The 15,448-nt window shown below is 45.3% G+C and overlaps 1 protein-coding gene across 4 annotated transcripts in view; it reads left to right on the top strand.

Annotated features, from left to right (window-relative positions):
* STAM2 (signal transducing adaptor molecule 2) overlaps positions 1 to 15,448 on the top strand; it is a 405,110-nt gene that overhangs the window by 278,251 nt on the left and 111,411 nt on the right. For all 4 annotated transcript variants that reach the window (XM_085645536.1, XM_085645535.1, XM_085645537.1 and 1 more), the window contains exon 12: positions 1,852 to 2,005. In XM_085645536.1, coding sequence (XP_085501662.1) covers positions 1,852 to 2,005 — 154 coding nt within the window. The remainder of the gene's footprint in view (positions 1 to 1,851; positions 2,006 to 15,448) is intronic.

Below are 15,448 nucleotides of genomic sequence, written 5' to 3' on the forward strand. Positions count from 1 at the left end.
TCCTTGTCCTGGGGTGGGTACACCCCCTATCCTGCCTCTCTCTTGTGGGAGGGGGGCAGTAGCCTAATCCTGATAGGGTAGGGCCTCCCATCTTCAAGATGGCGAAAGCCCGGAGATGTGCTTCACCTCGCCTCCCCCACCTGAGGGGTGGGGTGGGCAGGCTGGCACATCCCCTGTCCTTGTATGGGGTTTCCGGCCAAGCTTCCCGCCAGAGTGGGGGGTGGCAGTGGCCTGGGGAAACTCCAAATGGCGGCCTGCCTTTGAAGCTTCCCTTTGCTCATCCTGGGGGAGGAGATTTCTCACCTCACCCAGGATGTGCATTGTTGCAGGCCCGGGAGAGCAGGGGCTCTCCCACCCAGGGGTCCAGCAACGTGTCTGCTGTGTGGCAGCCTGGGCAGCCTCAGAGCAGAAGTGGATTGTAAGTTAGCTGTAAGGGGGCATCTCTAAGATGCCCTCTGGGGTGCTTAGTACATTAAATCCTACACTGGCATCAGTGTGGGTTCAATGTGCTGAGAAGTTTGATACCAAACTTCCCAGGCTTCAGTGTTGCCAATATGGTGCTGTGGAGCTCGTGTTTGACAAGCTCTCAGCACCATGTACTCTTAAATGACAGCACTGCACTTACAGTGCCCAGGAATGGACCCGGGTACTGTAGGGGCACAGGGCTCCTGCTCCTGTGCCCACACCATAGGCGTAATGCACCCAGCTAGAGGGGTGGCTGACATATGCCTTGGCAGTGTAGGTGATGGGCATGGTACACAGTGATGTGTGCCATGTCGACTCTTTGTTTTGTCCTGCACCCAGACACTCAGCCTGCAAGGGCAGTGTGTGTGTAAGGGTACAGGGCCTCTGAGGGTGGCACAATGAGTGCTGCAGCCCTTAGAGGCCTTCCCTGGCCACAAGGCCCTGGGTACCTAGGGTACCATTTACTAGGGGCTGACATGTGGCTAGGGTTTGCCAATTTGGAGTTTGTGTGGTTTAAGGAAGGAACATAGGCCCTGGGCACCTGATTGGCAGGAACCCAGGGTACACTCAATCGAAGTACATTCAGCAATTTAGCAAAAAGTGGGGGCATACCATGCAAGAAAGATGGCACTTTCTCACAGAACTCAAACAAATCTTTTCATATTCAGATTCGTTAGTGTTAGCAGTTATAATCTTAGTAGGAGACAAGGGAGTGGGCTTGTGGGTGGCTAGGGAGGTGTGGTGTGTACCAACAGGAAAATCTGCAACTGTGCCGAAAATAAAAATGTATGTATATGTCTTTGGGAGATGTGAAGAAAAGGGGTAAATGTTTTTACATTTTTTAATTGAGAAAGGAGAAGACACCACTGGCTTTGGAGTAGCTGGCACCTTTCCTCACGAGGGCTATTGTGTTTATTTTAATTGTATATCTACCTTTGCATTGTTATGCAACATACAAAGCATTTTGAAAAGAATGTATTGTAAATCAAAATACATAGACCATCAAGAATAATGCAGCGATAGCCTAAGTGTGGAAAATGTTTTACGTAACTTGAGGCAAACTAATGTACTTGTTTGCTCTTTACTTGTTCCTTTTGCACCTAAGCACTTAAAGTCTATTTTAAGTCTTCCTTGCATTAATGATTTTTGTAGCTTGTTTGTTATGCATATGCGTGACCTTGCATGTTTCCAAGTCATTTTTGATTTAATTATGCACCATTTTATTGAAAAAAACAGCTGTTTGGTAATTTCCAAGCCATTCAAATTAATTTAGCTATGCAGCATATGGTGTTTGCTTTATAAAAAAAAAATCTATTCTGTTGTGTTCTCTTGTGTGCAGTTTTGTCCAGTAGTGTTTTACAATGTTTGTGATATTTTTTACATTAGAAAACACTCAGAGTTATCTGAATTGAATGTAAAGGTTTTAGAAGCCCTGGAGCTCTACAACAAACTAGTGAATGAAACACCTATGTACTCAGTTTATGCCAAGCCTGCACCCCAATCACATTACCCTTCGACATCGACTGGCGTTTCAATGCAGGTCAGTGTGCCTTGTTTCTTTAATCAAAACAGAAATATCATGATTGTTGCACCTTTCACTTAAATTATGTTCTTAATGACAAACATAGCCGCATTGTCTTCAACTTTATTTAAAGATAGAAAATATATCTAAAAAAATAAATTGTTCATGATGAATTTCGTTGTCTCCAAACACTAGCCTGCATTCAGTGTATCATCTTGAATTAACTACATGAATTTTTTTATCCTTACATTTATTTTGCCTTGTTTCATTCATCAGTTGTTTCTTACCATCAAATTCTTAATTTTTGTGCAGGCAGAGTCAAGTGCCTCTGTGATGCTTGCTCAGAATTCTCTTTGTGTTTAGAAGCTATCATTGTCATGGGTCCTTAGCTTTTCCCTTCAAATAAAGCTATTGCAAAAAGTAATCAATTTTTTCAATTGTGTGCTCTTTTTATCATAACCAAGTACGTGCTACCCCATCAAATTCCTAACATTTCAGGTCCTTTAGAATATTAAGTCCATCCACTCACATTGAGAGACTGTAGTGATTGGTAGCTTTGGCCCCTCTGCCTGGACCTCATTGTTTCACGGGGATATTTTACAAGCTTACATAATTCTGCACAAAAGAAAATAATGAATTAGGGGCTTACTGTAGGCTAGCAGTGTTGTTGCCTTTTCCTTTATCCTTGTGAATAGGAGGCAAAATTTTAATTACCCATTCGTAATTCGCATAGTTTTTGCGATTTTGACTTATGCTAAATTCCTGAAACTACTCCATTATGCCGCTTCATATAATTATACACCATTTGCTGTAAAAACCTACAGTGAAACGCTATTAGCATGAATACAAGTTTAGCTAGAAAAATGACCAAGCCTTCAATGTTTGTCACATGTAGTAGACCATACATTACACATCTGGGCTACCATTATGAGCTACCATTAGAACTACCATTAGAGCTACCATTATGAACTGATCACATCATGTAACCAACATTGCTGATTTTATCTCCTGTGGGAAATGTCTGTGCCCTTTGGCATGACATTATGCAGCACAGGCTGGCTGCATATGCTACCTGGCTTTCTTTCTTCTAAGAATTACTTGCTAGATGCATCTTCCAGGATTGGGCTTGGCTGCTTTGCTGGCCGATCTTATTACACATCAGTTGTTCCTTTTGGTTGGGAATCTGTCCTAACAGTTCTGGATATGAACAAGACATGAAGTCTTGGGTAAGCTAAAGTGGCTTGGATGGTCACTCCATTGCTCCTGGGAACTCACTTATGCCCAGCACCTTTGATTGGCCCCTTTACCGTCAGTTGTTTTCCTCACATTCGCTTGCTTCATGTAGGGTGGAGGTGAAGGGGTGTTAATGTTGTGGCTATAGAATTGTACCCTGTGCAATGTATATGCACTATCTCTTGCTACCGGTATACATTTTTTTTTTGTAAACAAATTTTATTAAGTTATTTTGCACTATGAGGGGCACAAGCCCTACAAAGACCTGTAAGGAGAATATTTGCATCGGTAACCACTTTTTGATGAGAAACAATGCCTGCCAACCATGCAGGTAAAACAAAAAATTCAAACATTATGCAGACAGTTGTCGATCTCCATAGAAAGGCACATGATACACAGGATTCAAAACATATATCACAGCAGAGCAGCAATATTACATAATGATAAAACACAGGGTGATACACATTAGGGATCAAAGGGTGCCACTCATGGGTCCACCTTAGGCGGGGGGGCAGGTCGATTCCTCGTTTCTTCGCCCACCGTGTCCAGATCTTACGATGTTTCATGGGGCATTACCGGTATAATTTTAACAGCTTAATGAAACTTCCTTCCATCAAAAAGTTTACTTGGCATTGGAAGTTTGGTAGAGATTGGAACTATCAACATGAAGGCAACTTTATCCTTGTGATGACTACACCTCCACTTCTTTATTCCAATTGTCCCTGTTATCTCCCCCTTGCATGCACCTAGTCACTTCTGTTTTGGTGATGCTGATCATTTTCAGTTTTTTTTTATGTTAATATTTTTCTTCAGGGTAGCTGTCATTCTTCTCTGTGTGTGTTCCAACTGCTTTGGTCACCATATTGATCTGTCATTGCAGCCACCCCACCCAAACCATCCAGCTTACCCAGCAGTACCCACCGCTTCCCCCCCCCCCCCCCAAGTCCACAAACAATTACACCTCTTTTTTTCATCCCATCCTCCCCCTCCAATACAAGGATCCCATGCTTCAGTGGCCCATATCTCCCTATACCTCTATCGATCCTGATATTGCCATGTTTATGGTGTAGTAGTTGACAATGCACAATAATGATAGTGCAGTCTTGTCAAAGACTTAGACCACAGATGGAAATAAAGCAGGCATCTTTGAGGTTTACTGTACCTTCAGAATGGATACTCTGTCTTCAGCATGTGAGCTATTTTTGACATAATGTATTTTTAAAAAAATAAAACAGACACTCGGAAAAGCTCATAAAAACTATGTTAAGTGAAGATTGTCATATCAATGGACCAGAGTTTTGTTCCCTGGTCGGCTGCATCATGTCATGCTAAATTTCATGCATGCCAGTGCTAAATGTTTACACTTTTTCTCACAATTATGCCACAGTTAAAACCACAAATAGACACTAATGATAAGGTGCGTGACTCTTCTTGTGGGAAGAATGTACAAAGCCCTTTACCAAGTTTCAGTAAGCTAGACTTTACTCATTTTTTAGTGCTTGCTTCGTTTGGCAACTTCAGAATAAAGTTACGTAAGAAAGTGCCATCTTTTTGCATGGTTGCCCTCACTTTTTGCTAAACTGCTCATGTACTTTGACTGAGTGTGCCCTGGGTTCCTGCCAAACAGGTACCCAGGGCCTTTGTTCTTTACCTAAAACTGCATTAAAAACAAAGCCCAATTGCCACTCTTTTTGCCTCTGTCTACCTTTGGGGTTCCACTGGACTCTGTGCACCTCATTTTGGTATAGTATATACAGAGCCAAAGTCCTACATTGGTGGATCAGCGGTGGGATATACAACTTTGTATTTGTTGGACTAACTTGGACACCACCTGATCACACGACAGAACTCTTAAATTGTTGTTAGAATTCTGATGTTTGAATTGACAAATATTATCCAAATTACTAAAAGTGTTAGGGTCTTCGTTAAGTCCCTTTAGAATTTTAGAAAAATAAAAAGCTCACTTTAGTTCGGGGTAAGAGGGGTTAGAACTTTTTGTTAGAATGACTCCTAACAAGAACCCAACTGTTAGTGAAGATAACCATGGCATAGAGGACCAGGTAGAGGAGCTCAAACTCCCCCCTTATCTCCACTTAGAATTTAGGGAGTTAGGGTCTCTATGCAAACTTAAACACATTATCATGGGGTCCCAATCAGTCCAAACGAAAGCTCCAGGAGCTGTTGGCGGTGTATGCTAAGAACCATCCCTCTGAGAATGATGAAGACCTCTCAGATGGGGAAGTAGATGGAATGAATGAGGTTAACTACCAACCCCCCGCCCCCACTTCATAGGGAAAGAAGGGCCCCAGTGCCCCTCAATCCAAGAATACAACTCACAGTCCCTAGATCCCACACAGGTGGGTCAGGTACTTCTGAGGACATTGAGGACAGCCTCAATGCGGAGACCAACCTTTTAGTAAGGTTGACAATAAGATTGTATCTAGAGACCAGACTCCTGGCTCTAGAGCACGGGTCTCCAACCTTTTGTGTAGTGAGAGCTACTTCTGGTCAGTGAAAATTGTCGTGAGCTACTTAACCCCAAGCAACTTGCGCATTTTTCTGAGAGAACGCCCACGCCCAGTTTCATTGACTTTAAGCCTAATTTCTTCAGAGCCCATACTGTGGTTTGGAAAAAATACTTAATAACCACTCTCACTCAGATGCATTTAATTCGTTTTTTAGTGCCATTCTTACCAGTGTAAGGTGTCAGAACAGTTTACATCACACAGATTACACAGAGGCAATCAGTGAAATGGTACATAAGACAGAGGGCAAGAAGGTATAGGAGTCATACAGGTCATCCGTACTGGTAGGCAGAATAGTTTGAGTGCTTGGCCAGGAGAAGCAGAAACATAGAATTTAAGACCTAACACCATGGTTGGGGGATTCTCTTCAATAATAAGAATTAATTTCAACCCAAATGAACCTATTATACAACTTTACGATAATTAAAAACTGGAGGAAATCATAACGGTTCAGCCAGCCTATACCTTGCAGTTTCCATGTGGTCTTTGATAACAGTTACTCGCTCACTGTTCTACATCGAGATTTTAACTCATAAAGAGCTAGCAACAGTATGGTCTCTCTGACAAAACTAGTAACCCACTGACCTATTTATATTATGTTATATATGCACTTTGTGATCTGCACGTTCTTTGCAGCAGGCATATTAACCCTCTGTGCTACCTTACGATGAGTAAAGACTTCCTTTACAAGTTTACAGATTATTACACAAACCTCTAGTCTATCTCTTTTTCCAGGAAGTACATTCATCACCCAGTTAATTTGACATTTTTATCTTAGGCTGAATTTTGCTGGAGGCCAGGAATGCAGCAGCAGGTGCTTTTACATAATATTTGCGACGCCACATGGAGTCAGCACCCGGTGGCACCAGTAGCGCCGCCCTAGAGCCTGCCCTTGCGATAACAGCACAGTACATGCAAGGACTTTTAATTTGAACTTCGGCTGCCACTGTGCTTTATTACTGTTGAGGCAGATGTAAAGCACGGTGGCAGCTGATGTTAAAATCAAAGGTCTTTGCATGCACTGAGTCTGAACAGCTTTCACAGTCATGCAAAGGGAAATATATAGCGCAGTGTAGTAATCAGTGAAAGGCTTTCACTGATTACTCCACTGCGCTATATATTTCCCTTTGCATGACTGTGAAAGAAATTCTGTGCAGACAACCACCTTGGATTATTTGTGCTGACTGCCACCATGCTTTATTAAAGGCAGGAAGATTTAAAGCGCAGTAGCAGCATAGTGCATGCAAGGACTTTTAATTTGAACGTCGGGTGCCAATGTGCTTTATTACTGTTGGTGAAGGCAAATGTAAAGCACGGTGGCAGCCATAGTGACAACAAATGCTGTTCTGTTTGCACATAGTTACTTAATTCTAATAAACACTGGCTATAAGATGTGGGCCAATCTTTTGCTAGTTCTAGCTCCTTTTTAGTAGGCTTCTTGCACTCACTGTTTATCATTGCTATTGCAGAGCAGTCTCTGTATTCAATGGAGGCATTCCCCTGGCCTTTCTTTTTTGAAAGGAGAGCTTTATTTTTTGCAATTGAAAGCCACTGCTGTAAACAATCTTTCACATTGTGTGAATCCCATGATGGGTCACCCTTTAAGTGTATACTTTCTGTCAAGCGTTCAATATCATTTATCTCAAGAGAACCAAATCTAGGCCACAACCCTTCATTCCCTTTCCACGTACATACTAGCATGCAAAAAAGAGTTTACTATTCTAAACAATTTGTATCTTTTACAACCTGAGCTGCAGGGCTATCTGCTGGTAATTTAAAATCCTTCTCTAATGACAGTTGTTTAAACAATTGTTTTGTCTCTTTCATCATGCGAGGCCTTACCACCTCCATGGTTCCTTTAGAAGTGCCGGTGCCTATTGTGCCCTTCACTCACAATTTTAAACCCTGAAAGAAAAACAAATTTGTCTCCTGGAAGGAAAAATTAGTTAAGATTTGAATAGAGAGACTTGAGAGAAAAAAAAAACAGTTGTGGACCACTCAGACACTACACAAAAGAATTTGACTTCTCTGATGCATTAGTGCGCTATTTTTTTTATTTCAATCAAAGAAGCTTTTCAAAGAAACATGGTGGGACGATACTTTTAAAGATCAACACATAAACATAATTAAATACAGCCATTTATCAATGACAGGACAGTGCAAATTTGAAAATCATTTCCTTGTGTCTTGCCGCCAGCCAATAGTCAATAGTCAATGCCTCCCACGCTACACTCCAGGAAGGTTGTTTTTATTTCTTCGTCCCCTCTACTTTTGGGTCATAAATTACTCTCTTGCCTAGGCTCCCCTGTTGTGGGTTATGCGGTACCGTAGACCACTGCTACAAATCAATTCAAAGGTATTGATACAGAGAAAGATTTCAATAAATGTTTCTCTACAGTCCCCTAGTTAGATTAAATGCCAGTTACTACCCTTTTTCTTTTTTTTTTAATAATAATACTATGTGTTCGAGGCATATGAGCTGCAGATTACGCACTTTGCATAGATCGCCATCTGGTGTTGGGCCCGGATGTTTGCAGTTTGTTTTTCCTCTTGGAAAGTCTTTGGAAGTCACGAGGTCGGTGACTCCTCCTTTGGTTCGTATTGCGCATGGGCTTCGGCTCCATCCTCAGATTGTTTTTTTCCGCCATCGGGCTCGGATGTAATACTTCGCGCTCCGGTTCCGAACTTTTCCAGTTCAACGATCGATGCAAATCCTCGTTCATCGAGATTCTTCAGATACAAATCTTATTAATCACCTTCTCTTCGACACTTCTTCGATTCCAGTCGACGGCGGCCTCCCTTCAAGAAGTGCCCTCGATGTGGGTCCAAATTCCCCCACACCGATCTTCATGAGCTGTGCAACCTCTGCCTCTCCCCTGAACACAAGGCTCGAGACTGTCCCGCCTGCAAGTCTTTTAGATCGAAAAAGACTATTCGAGATTGAAGGGCCAGATGCAACATGGCGCACTCCTCGACCTCCGCTTTAGTCGACATCTTCGGGGACGACGTCGAAGCTCCGGGACAGCGAGCACACCGAAGAAGAAGACGACCTCGTCAGTGCTAACGAAGCCGACGACTCAGATGTGGAGGACATCACCCCGGCGCAGAGGGTCGTGAGTACTATACCCCCTCCCACACCAGCGCCGACACCCAAAAAGGCTTCGGTCACGCCTTCGCCTCCGAGCCTAGGCAAGACCAAAGACACTGCTTCTAACACCCCACCTTTGGGCCCGGTGAAGAAGCCTAATAAGCCTTCCGGCGGCTCGGGCTCGAGCCAGCCTGCCAGCGGTGCCGAAAAACACCCTTCGGCACCGAAGAAGAGATCAGCCTCCACATCCACACCGAGCTCCGCACCAAAGCCCTCGTTGTCGAAATCCGGCCTCTCGGTGCCGACCAAACATCATAAGGCTCTCGGCACCGACACTCCCGTGCCGAAGCCTGTCTCGGCACCGAACAAAAAATCAGAGGTTCCAAAAAAGCACGGCACAGACAAGCCTAGAAAGCCGTCGGCCCCGAAAATGTCGGCGCCGACCGAACAACCAGTGTCACAAGAACTATTCACACCGGATCCTTTGCAAAAGACACTTACCAAGGATCCAAAAACTGGACATTTGGCACTGTCTTCAAAAAAGAGACATTTGGACAAACCAGCTCCACCTCCACCTCCAAAGAGGAAGGACTGTGCTACCTCCCCTTTCAGGGTGCCTTCCCCACCTCCTCCACCTCCTCCACCCTCTCCACCCCCTCCACCTTCTCCACCCCTGCCTCATCGCTCTCCGACCCCGTCTCCAGACCATGGTGATCAAGGGGACCCATACTAAGATCCAGCAGATGTGCCACAAGACCCCACCCCTACTGGATCCCCAGACCCATGGGATGATTATAACAATCCAGACATCCCAGATGTCCCACAGGATGACCTTTATCCATCCAGGCCATCCCCACCAGAAGACTCGTTAGGTTTTAGCCACCTACTCCAGAGGGCGGCACATTATCACGGGGAAGAGCTACATACTGACACATTTGAGGAAGAGTTCTTCCTAGACACCTTTGATACTGCACATTGGTCTACTGCTATTCTACCTATGTTAAAAGGGGTAATCAAACATGCGCCAGAGGTTTTTAAAGACCCAGTCACGGTTAGGGTCCTAAACCCACGCATAGAGAAAAAATATAGAGCCGCCCCCACAGAGCCTGCCTACATTAAAGGACCTGCACCACTGGATTCTTTAGTGGTATCCACAGCTAGGAGGGGATCAAATTCCCAGGCGTCAGGCGAAGCACCACCACCTGACAAAGAGTCCAAGCTCCTAGTCGCGTCAGGAAAACGCACTGCGTCACAGGCTGCCAACACTCAAGCGCTATTGGCCAGATAAGACAGAGCGCATTATGATGAGCTAGAAACCATCATGCACCATCTCCCAGAAAAATACAAACATCGGGCTAATGAATTGATTCAAGAGGGAAAAACCATAACTAATACCTCTATACGCTGTGCCCTAGACGCGGCAGACACAGCCTCCAGGGCCATAAACACCAGTGTCCTCCTCCGTCGACACGCCTGGCTAAGAGTTTCAGGTTTTAAACCTGTGGTACAAGCCTCCATATTAAACCACCCATTTGATCAACAACATTTATTTGGTCCAAAGGTTGATGAGGCCCTCGAGAAGATGAAGAAAGACACTGATACGGCGAAATCTATGGGAGCCCTACAGTCACACCCTCCTAGGCGCTCCTTTCACCGCTCTTCCTTTCGGGGCACGGGCAGAGGCTACTCCTCAGATAGCGCCTCCACGTCCTCCAAATCCCCACCTCAGTCCACCTTCACAAGGGGTGATCATAGAGGCGGCTATAGAGGCAATAATAATAAAGGCAGAGGCAAAACAAATACCGCCCGCTCTGCCACACCGCCTACCCAATGACTTTCCCCTGCTCCCTCCAGACCATCCCACTCCGGTCGGGGTCAGACTACAAAATTTCCTTCACGTCTGGGAGACCATCACCTCAGACAGATGGGTGACCCAAATGATTCATTCAGGGTACTGCCTAGAATTAACATCTACCCCCCAAACATTCCACCCAGGCAACGCCCAATGTCACAAGAACATGTCACGTTACTAAAACAGGAGGTAATCTCCCTCCTGCAAAAACAAGCCATAGAGCAAGTCCCCGTCAATCAGCAAAATTTAGGGGTCTACTCCCTGTACTTTCTGATACCAAAAAGAGACGAGACTCTACGACCTATTCTAGATCTCAGGCCTCTAAACACTTACATACATTGACCATTTTCACATGGTAACCCTTCAACAGGTTCTTCCACTCCTCTCCCAGAACGACTTTCTCACCACACTGGACTTGAAAGACGCATACTTTCACATTCCAGTACACAATACTCACAGAAAGTACCTCAGATTTGTAGTGGACGGGCAACACTACCAGTTCAAAGTGCTCCCGTTCGGGGTCACAACAGCACCAAGGGTATTCACCAAGTGCCTAGCAGTAGTGGTGGCACACCTCAGAAGACAGCACATTCACGTCTTTCCATATTTGGACGACTGGCTAATAAAAGCCACGTCCTACAACCAATGTGTACACCACACCGCCACTACAATCCAACTACTTCACCAGCTAGGTTTCACGGTAAACCACCAAAAGTCCCAGCTGATACCATCCCACACAAAGCAATACCTCGGTGCCACCATAGACACCTCAAAAAACATAGCCTATCCCAATCCTGCCAGGATTGCAAGCATCCAGGCTTTGCGTCAAAAATTCATACTTCAACACTCTCTCCCAGCAAGAGTGTTTATGCAACTCATAGGGATGATGGCCTCTTGCATTTTCATAGTGCCTCACGCAAGACTCCAGATGCGTCCACTCCAGGAGTGCTTAGCACGCCAGTGGAACCAGGCCCAGGGGCAACTGACAGATCTGGTGGTGGTAGACGGTCGCACCCATCGCTCTCTGCAGTGGTGGAACCCCACAAATCTTTCCAAAGGTCGACCGTTCCTGGACCCGGTTCCACAAATAATCCTAACAGACGCATCGCTCTCCGGCTGGGGAGCTCATCTGTTACACCTCACAGTGCAGGGCACATGGACGCCGCAACAAAAGTTACTCCACATCAACCATCTGGAGTTACTGGAACTCTTTCTAGCCCTAAAATCCTTTCAGACGCAGATTTCAGGCAAGGCAGTCCTCATTCGCACAGACAATATGACTGCCATGTACTACATTCAAAAACAGGGGGGGCACACACTCTCCACAGCTCTCTTAACTAGCACAGAGCATATGGAGATGGGCAATTCCGCAAAAAATCTTTCTCCTGGCCCAACACGTCCCAGGAGTCCAAAACACCATGGCAGATCTGCTTAGCAGACAAACGCAACAGATCCACGAATGGGAACTTCACCCACAGGTTCTTCACCCTTTCTTTCAGAAGTGGGGGCACCCTCAGATAGACTTCTTCGCCACCCACGAAAACAAAAAATGCCCAAGCTTCGCCGCCAGATACCCACACCCATTGTCCAAAGGCAATGCGATATGGATGAACTGGTCAGGCAAATTTGCGTACGCTTTTCCACCTCTCCCACTAATTCCATTAGTGGTGCGAAAGCTACAACAGCACTCCCTCACGCTCATCCTGGTAGCTCCAACATGGGCCAGACAACCGTGGTACACCACGCTGTTGGAACTCTCGGTAGTGCCACACCAAAAGTTACACCTCTCACCATGCCTCCTAACCCAGAACCATGGAGAGATCAGGCACCCGGACCCAGCTCAGCTCAACCTTGCGATCTGGCTCCTGAGATCCTAGAATTCGGATACCTTAACCTTCCCCCTGATTGCATGAACATTATCAGAGAAGCTAGACGCCCTACTACTAGGGCATGCTACGCCGCAAAGTGGAAAAGATTTGTTGTTTACTGCCATAACAACACAATCAACCCTCTAGATGTATCCATACAGCACATCATATGTTACTTGCTCCATCTACAAAGGTGTAACCTAGCATATACATCCATTCGGTTACACCTCGCAGCAATTGCTGCTTACCTACAGAACAGACAACACCTATCACTTTTCAGGGTGCCTGCCATCAAAGCCTTCATGGAAGGCCTCAAAAGAGTAATTTCACCCAGAGTACCACCCTCACCTGTGTGGAACTTAAATATAGTTCTCACAAGGCTAATGGGGCCGCCTTTCGAACCTTTGCATAAATGTGAGCTGCAATTTCTCACATGGAAAACAGCTTTTCTGGTGGCCATCACTTCCCTTAGAAGGGTCAGTGAAATACAAGCACTCACTATACAGGAACCTTTTCTCCAAATGCATCCGAACAAGGTTGTACTCCGCACCAACCCAAAATTCCTACCCAAAGTCATTTCCCCCTTCCATCTGAACCAATCGGTAGGATTACCGTTTTTTTTCTCACAACCTCAAACTGTTGCGGAAGGTCTTGATCGATGAGAGCCGCGTCGAGTGTGGAGATCGCGATCGAAAACAATACCGCGAAAAGGGGGGAGGATTGCGCGTTGATTGGAGAACTGGAAACTGTTCGGAACCGGAGCGCGAAGATCACATCCGAGCCCGATGGCGGAAAAAAACAATCTGAGGATGGAGCCGAAGCCCATGCGCAATACGATCCAAAGGAGGAGTCACATACCTCGCGACTTCAAAAGACTTTCCAAGATAAAAACACCTGCAAACATCCGGGCCCAACACCAGATGGCGATCTATGCACAGTGTGTAGATCTGCAGCTGTACATGCCAAGAACAGATGCATACTGTTAAGTAGCATTTGCCTTCCTCACACTTGCATGCTCTGAACAGCTTTCACAGTCATGCAAAGGCAAATATATAGCGCGTGTAGTAATCAGTGAAAGACTTTCACTGATTTATACACTGCGCTATAGATTTGCCTTTGCATGACTGTGAAAGCTGTTCAGAGCAGGCAAGCACTTTGGATTTAATATTGGCTGCCTCCGTGTTAACGAACAGTGCCTGCAAGGACCTTTGATGTTAACCTCGGCTGCTACTGTGCTTTATTCCTTAACTCAGATGTAAAGCACGGTGGCAGCCGCTGTTAAAATCAAAGGTACTTGCATGCACTGAGTCCCCTTCACCGACTACTACTCAAAGGCAAATGAAAGCGTGGTAAAGTCAGTGAAAGCGGATTAGTGCAGGCAAGAACCTTGCATTTAAACATCGGCTGCCCAGTGCCTGAAAAGACTTTTAATTTTAAGGTTGTCTGCCACTGCGCTTTATTACTGAAGGCAGACCTAAGGCGCAGTGGCAGCCAACGTTAGAATCAAAGGGCCTTTCTTGCACTGAGTCGATTTTACTGACTGCTACTGCTCGGTTAGGGACCCACTTACCTCATAGCTGCTCAATTGTACCGACTATGCTACTGCTCGGTCAGGGGCCCACTTAACTCACAGCTGCTCCGGGAGGCCCAAATGGAAAACAAATGCAAAGTGCGGTGCCAGCCTGGAAAAGACAGGTGGTGCGTGACTAAGAGGAAGAACGTCACGTTCATTAGCCCGCCCCACCCTAGCTAAGCTCACTTCAGCCAATCAGTGCAGCTGGTTTGTGTGAAGGCGGGCAAGGGCTTATGATAACTCTGAAAGACAATGAAGGGATACAAAATACAATGCTTAAATGACGTCTCAATAATTAGATAGCAGCGCGAGCTACTCTGAGGGTCGGCGAGCTACCGGTAGCTCGCGATTGATGGGTTGGAGACCCCCTGCTCTAGAGAAAGAGAGAGCAGAGATGAGTTTAGCTCCCATCAATGGTGACAGCAATTTACTAAATGAGGATAAAGAGCAAACTTATGATCCTAAAATCCCCAAAGGGATTGTCCTTAGATATGAAGAGGGTGATGATATCACAAAATGGTTCATAGCCTTTGAGAGGGCCTGTGAAATGAGAAAAGTGAGGAACTCACACTGGGGGGCACTCCTTTGGGAACTGTTCATTGGTAACTGCAGGGACAGACTCCTGAGCCTTACAGGGGCAGATGCTGGGTCTTATGATCTCATGAAGAACACTCTGAGCGCTTTGAACTCACAACTGAGGAATATAGAATTAGATTCGGGGGGTCTCACAAAACCCAAAATCAGTCCTGGATTGACTTCGTTGACTACTCAGTTAAGACATTAGATGGTTGGTTAACTGGAGATAATGTGCATGATTTCAGTGTAATTAACAATTTGTTTATGAAGAACATATTTTAAGTCATTGCACTAATGAAAAGTTCCATCAGCATTTGGTAGACCCAGGTCTTATTTCTCTCCAAGAATTGAGAAAGAAGACGGACCACTGGGTCAAGACAAGGGTGACAAAAACAGCCACCGGGGGTGACCAAACGAAATGGGTTACAAAACCTCTCCATGGGGAAGGGCGTGAGAATCCCAAAGATAAAAAGCCTGAGTCTTCAAAAGGGCCCTTAAAACTTACACAGGGGGGTGGGTCCCAAAACTCTTCCCAGTCCAATAATGGGTACAAGGGGAAGAACTTTGTTCCCCTAAAGGTCTGGTGTCACAACACGTATGCTTTTGTCTGAGTTTCCTGCTTACATTCTCATGCAAAACAAACAAAAAATCACTCTCTCTACAAACCGCACTTTTATCCTTTTATTCTGTTTTGCCCTACACACATTAGACCACACAAAATGACACCTCACACACTGCCCTACACA

This window comes from Triturus cristatus, chromosome 3_1 (assembly GCF_964204655.1).
Source record: "Triturus cristatus chromosome 3_1, aTriCri1.1, whole genome shotgun sequence".
NCBI classification, from domain to species: domain Eukaryota; kingdom Metazoa; phylum Chordata; class Amphibia; order Caudata; family Salamandridae; genus Triturus; species Triturus cristatus.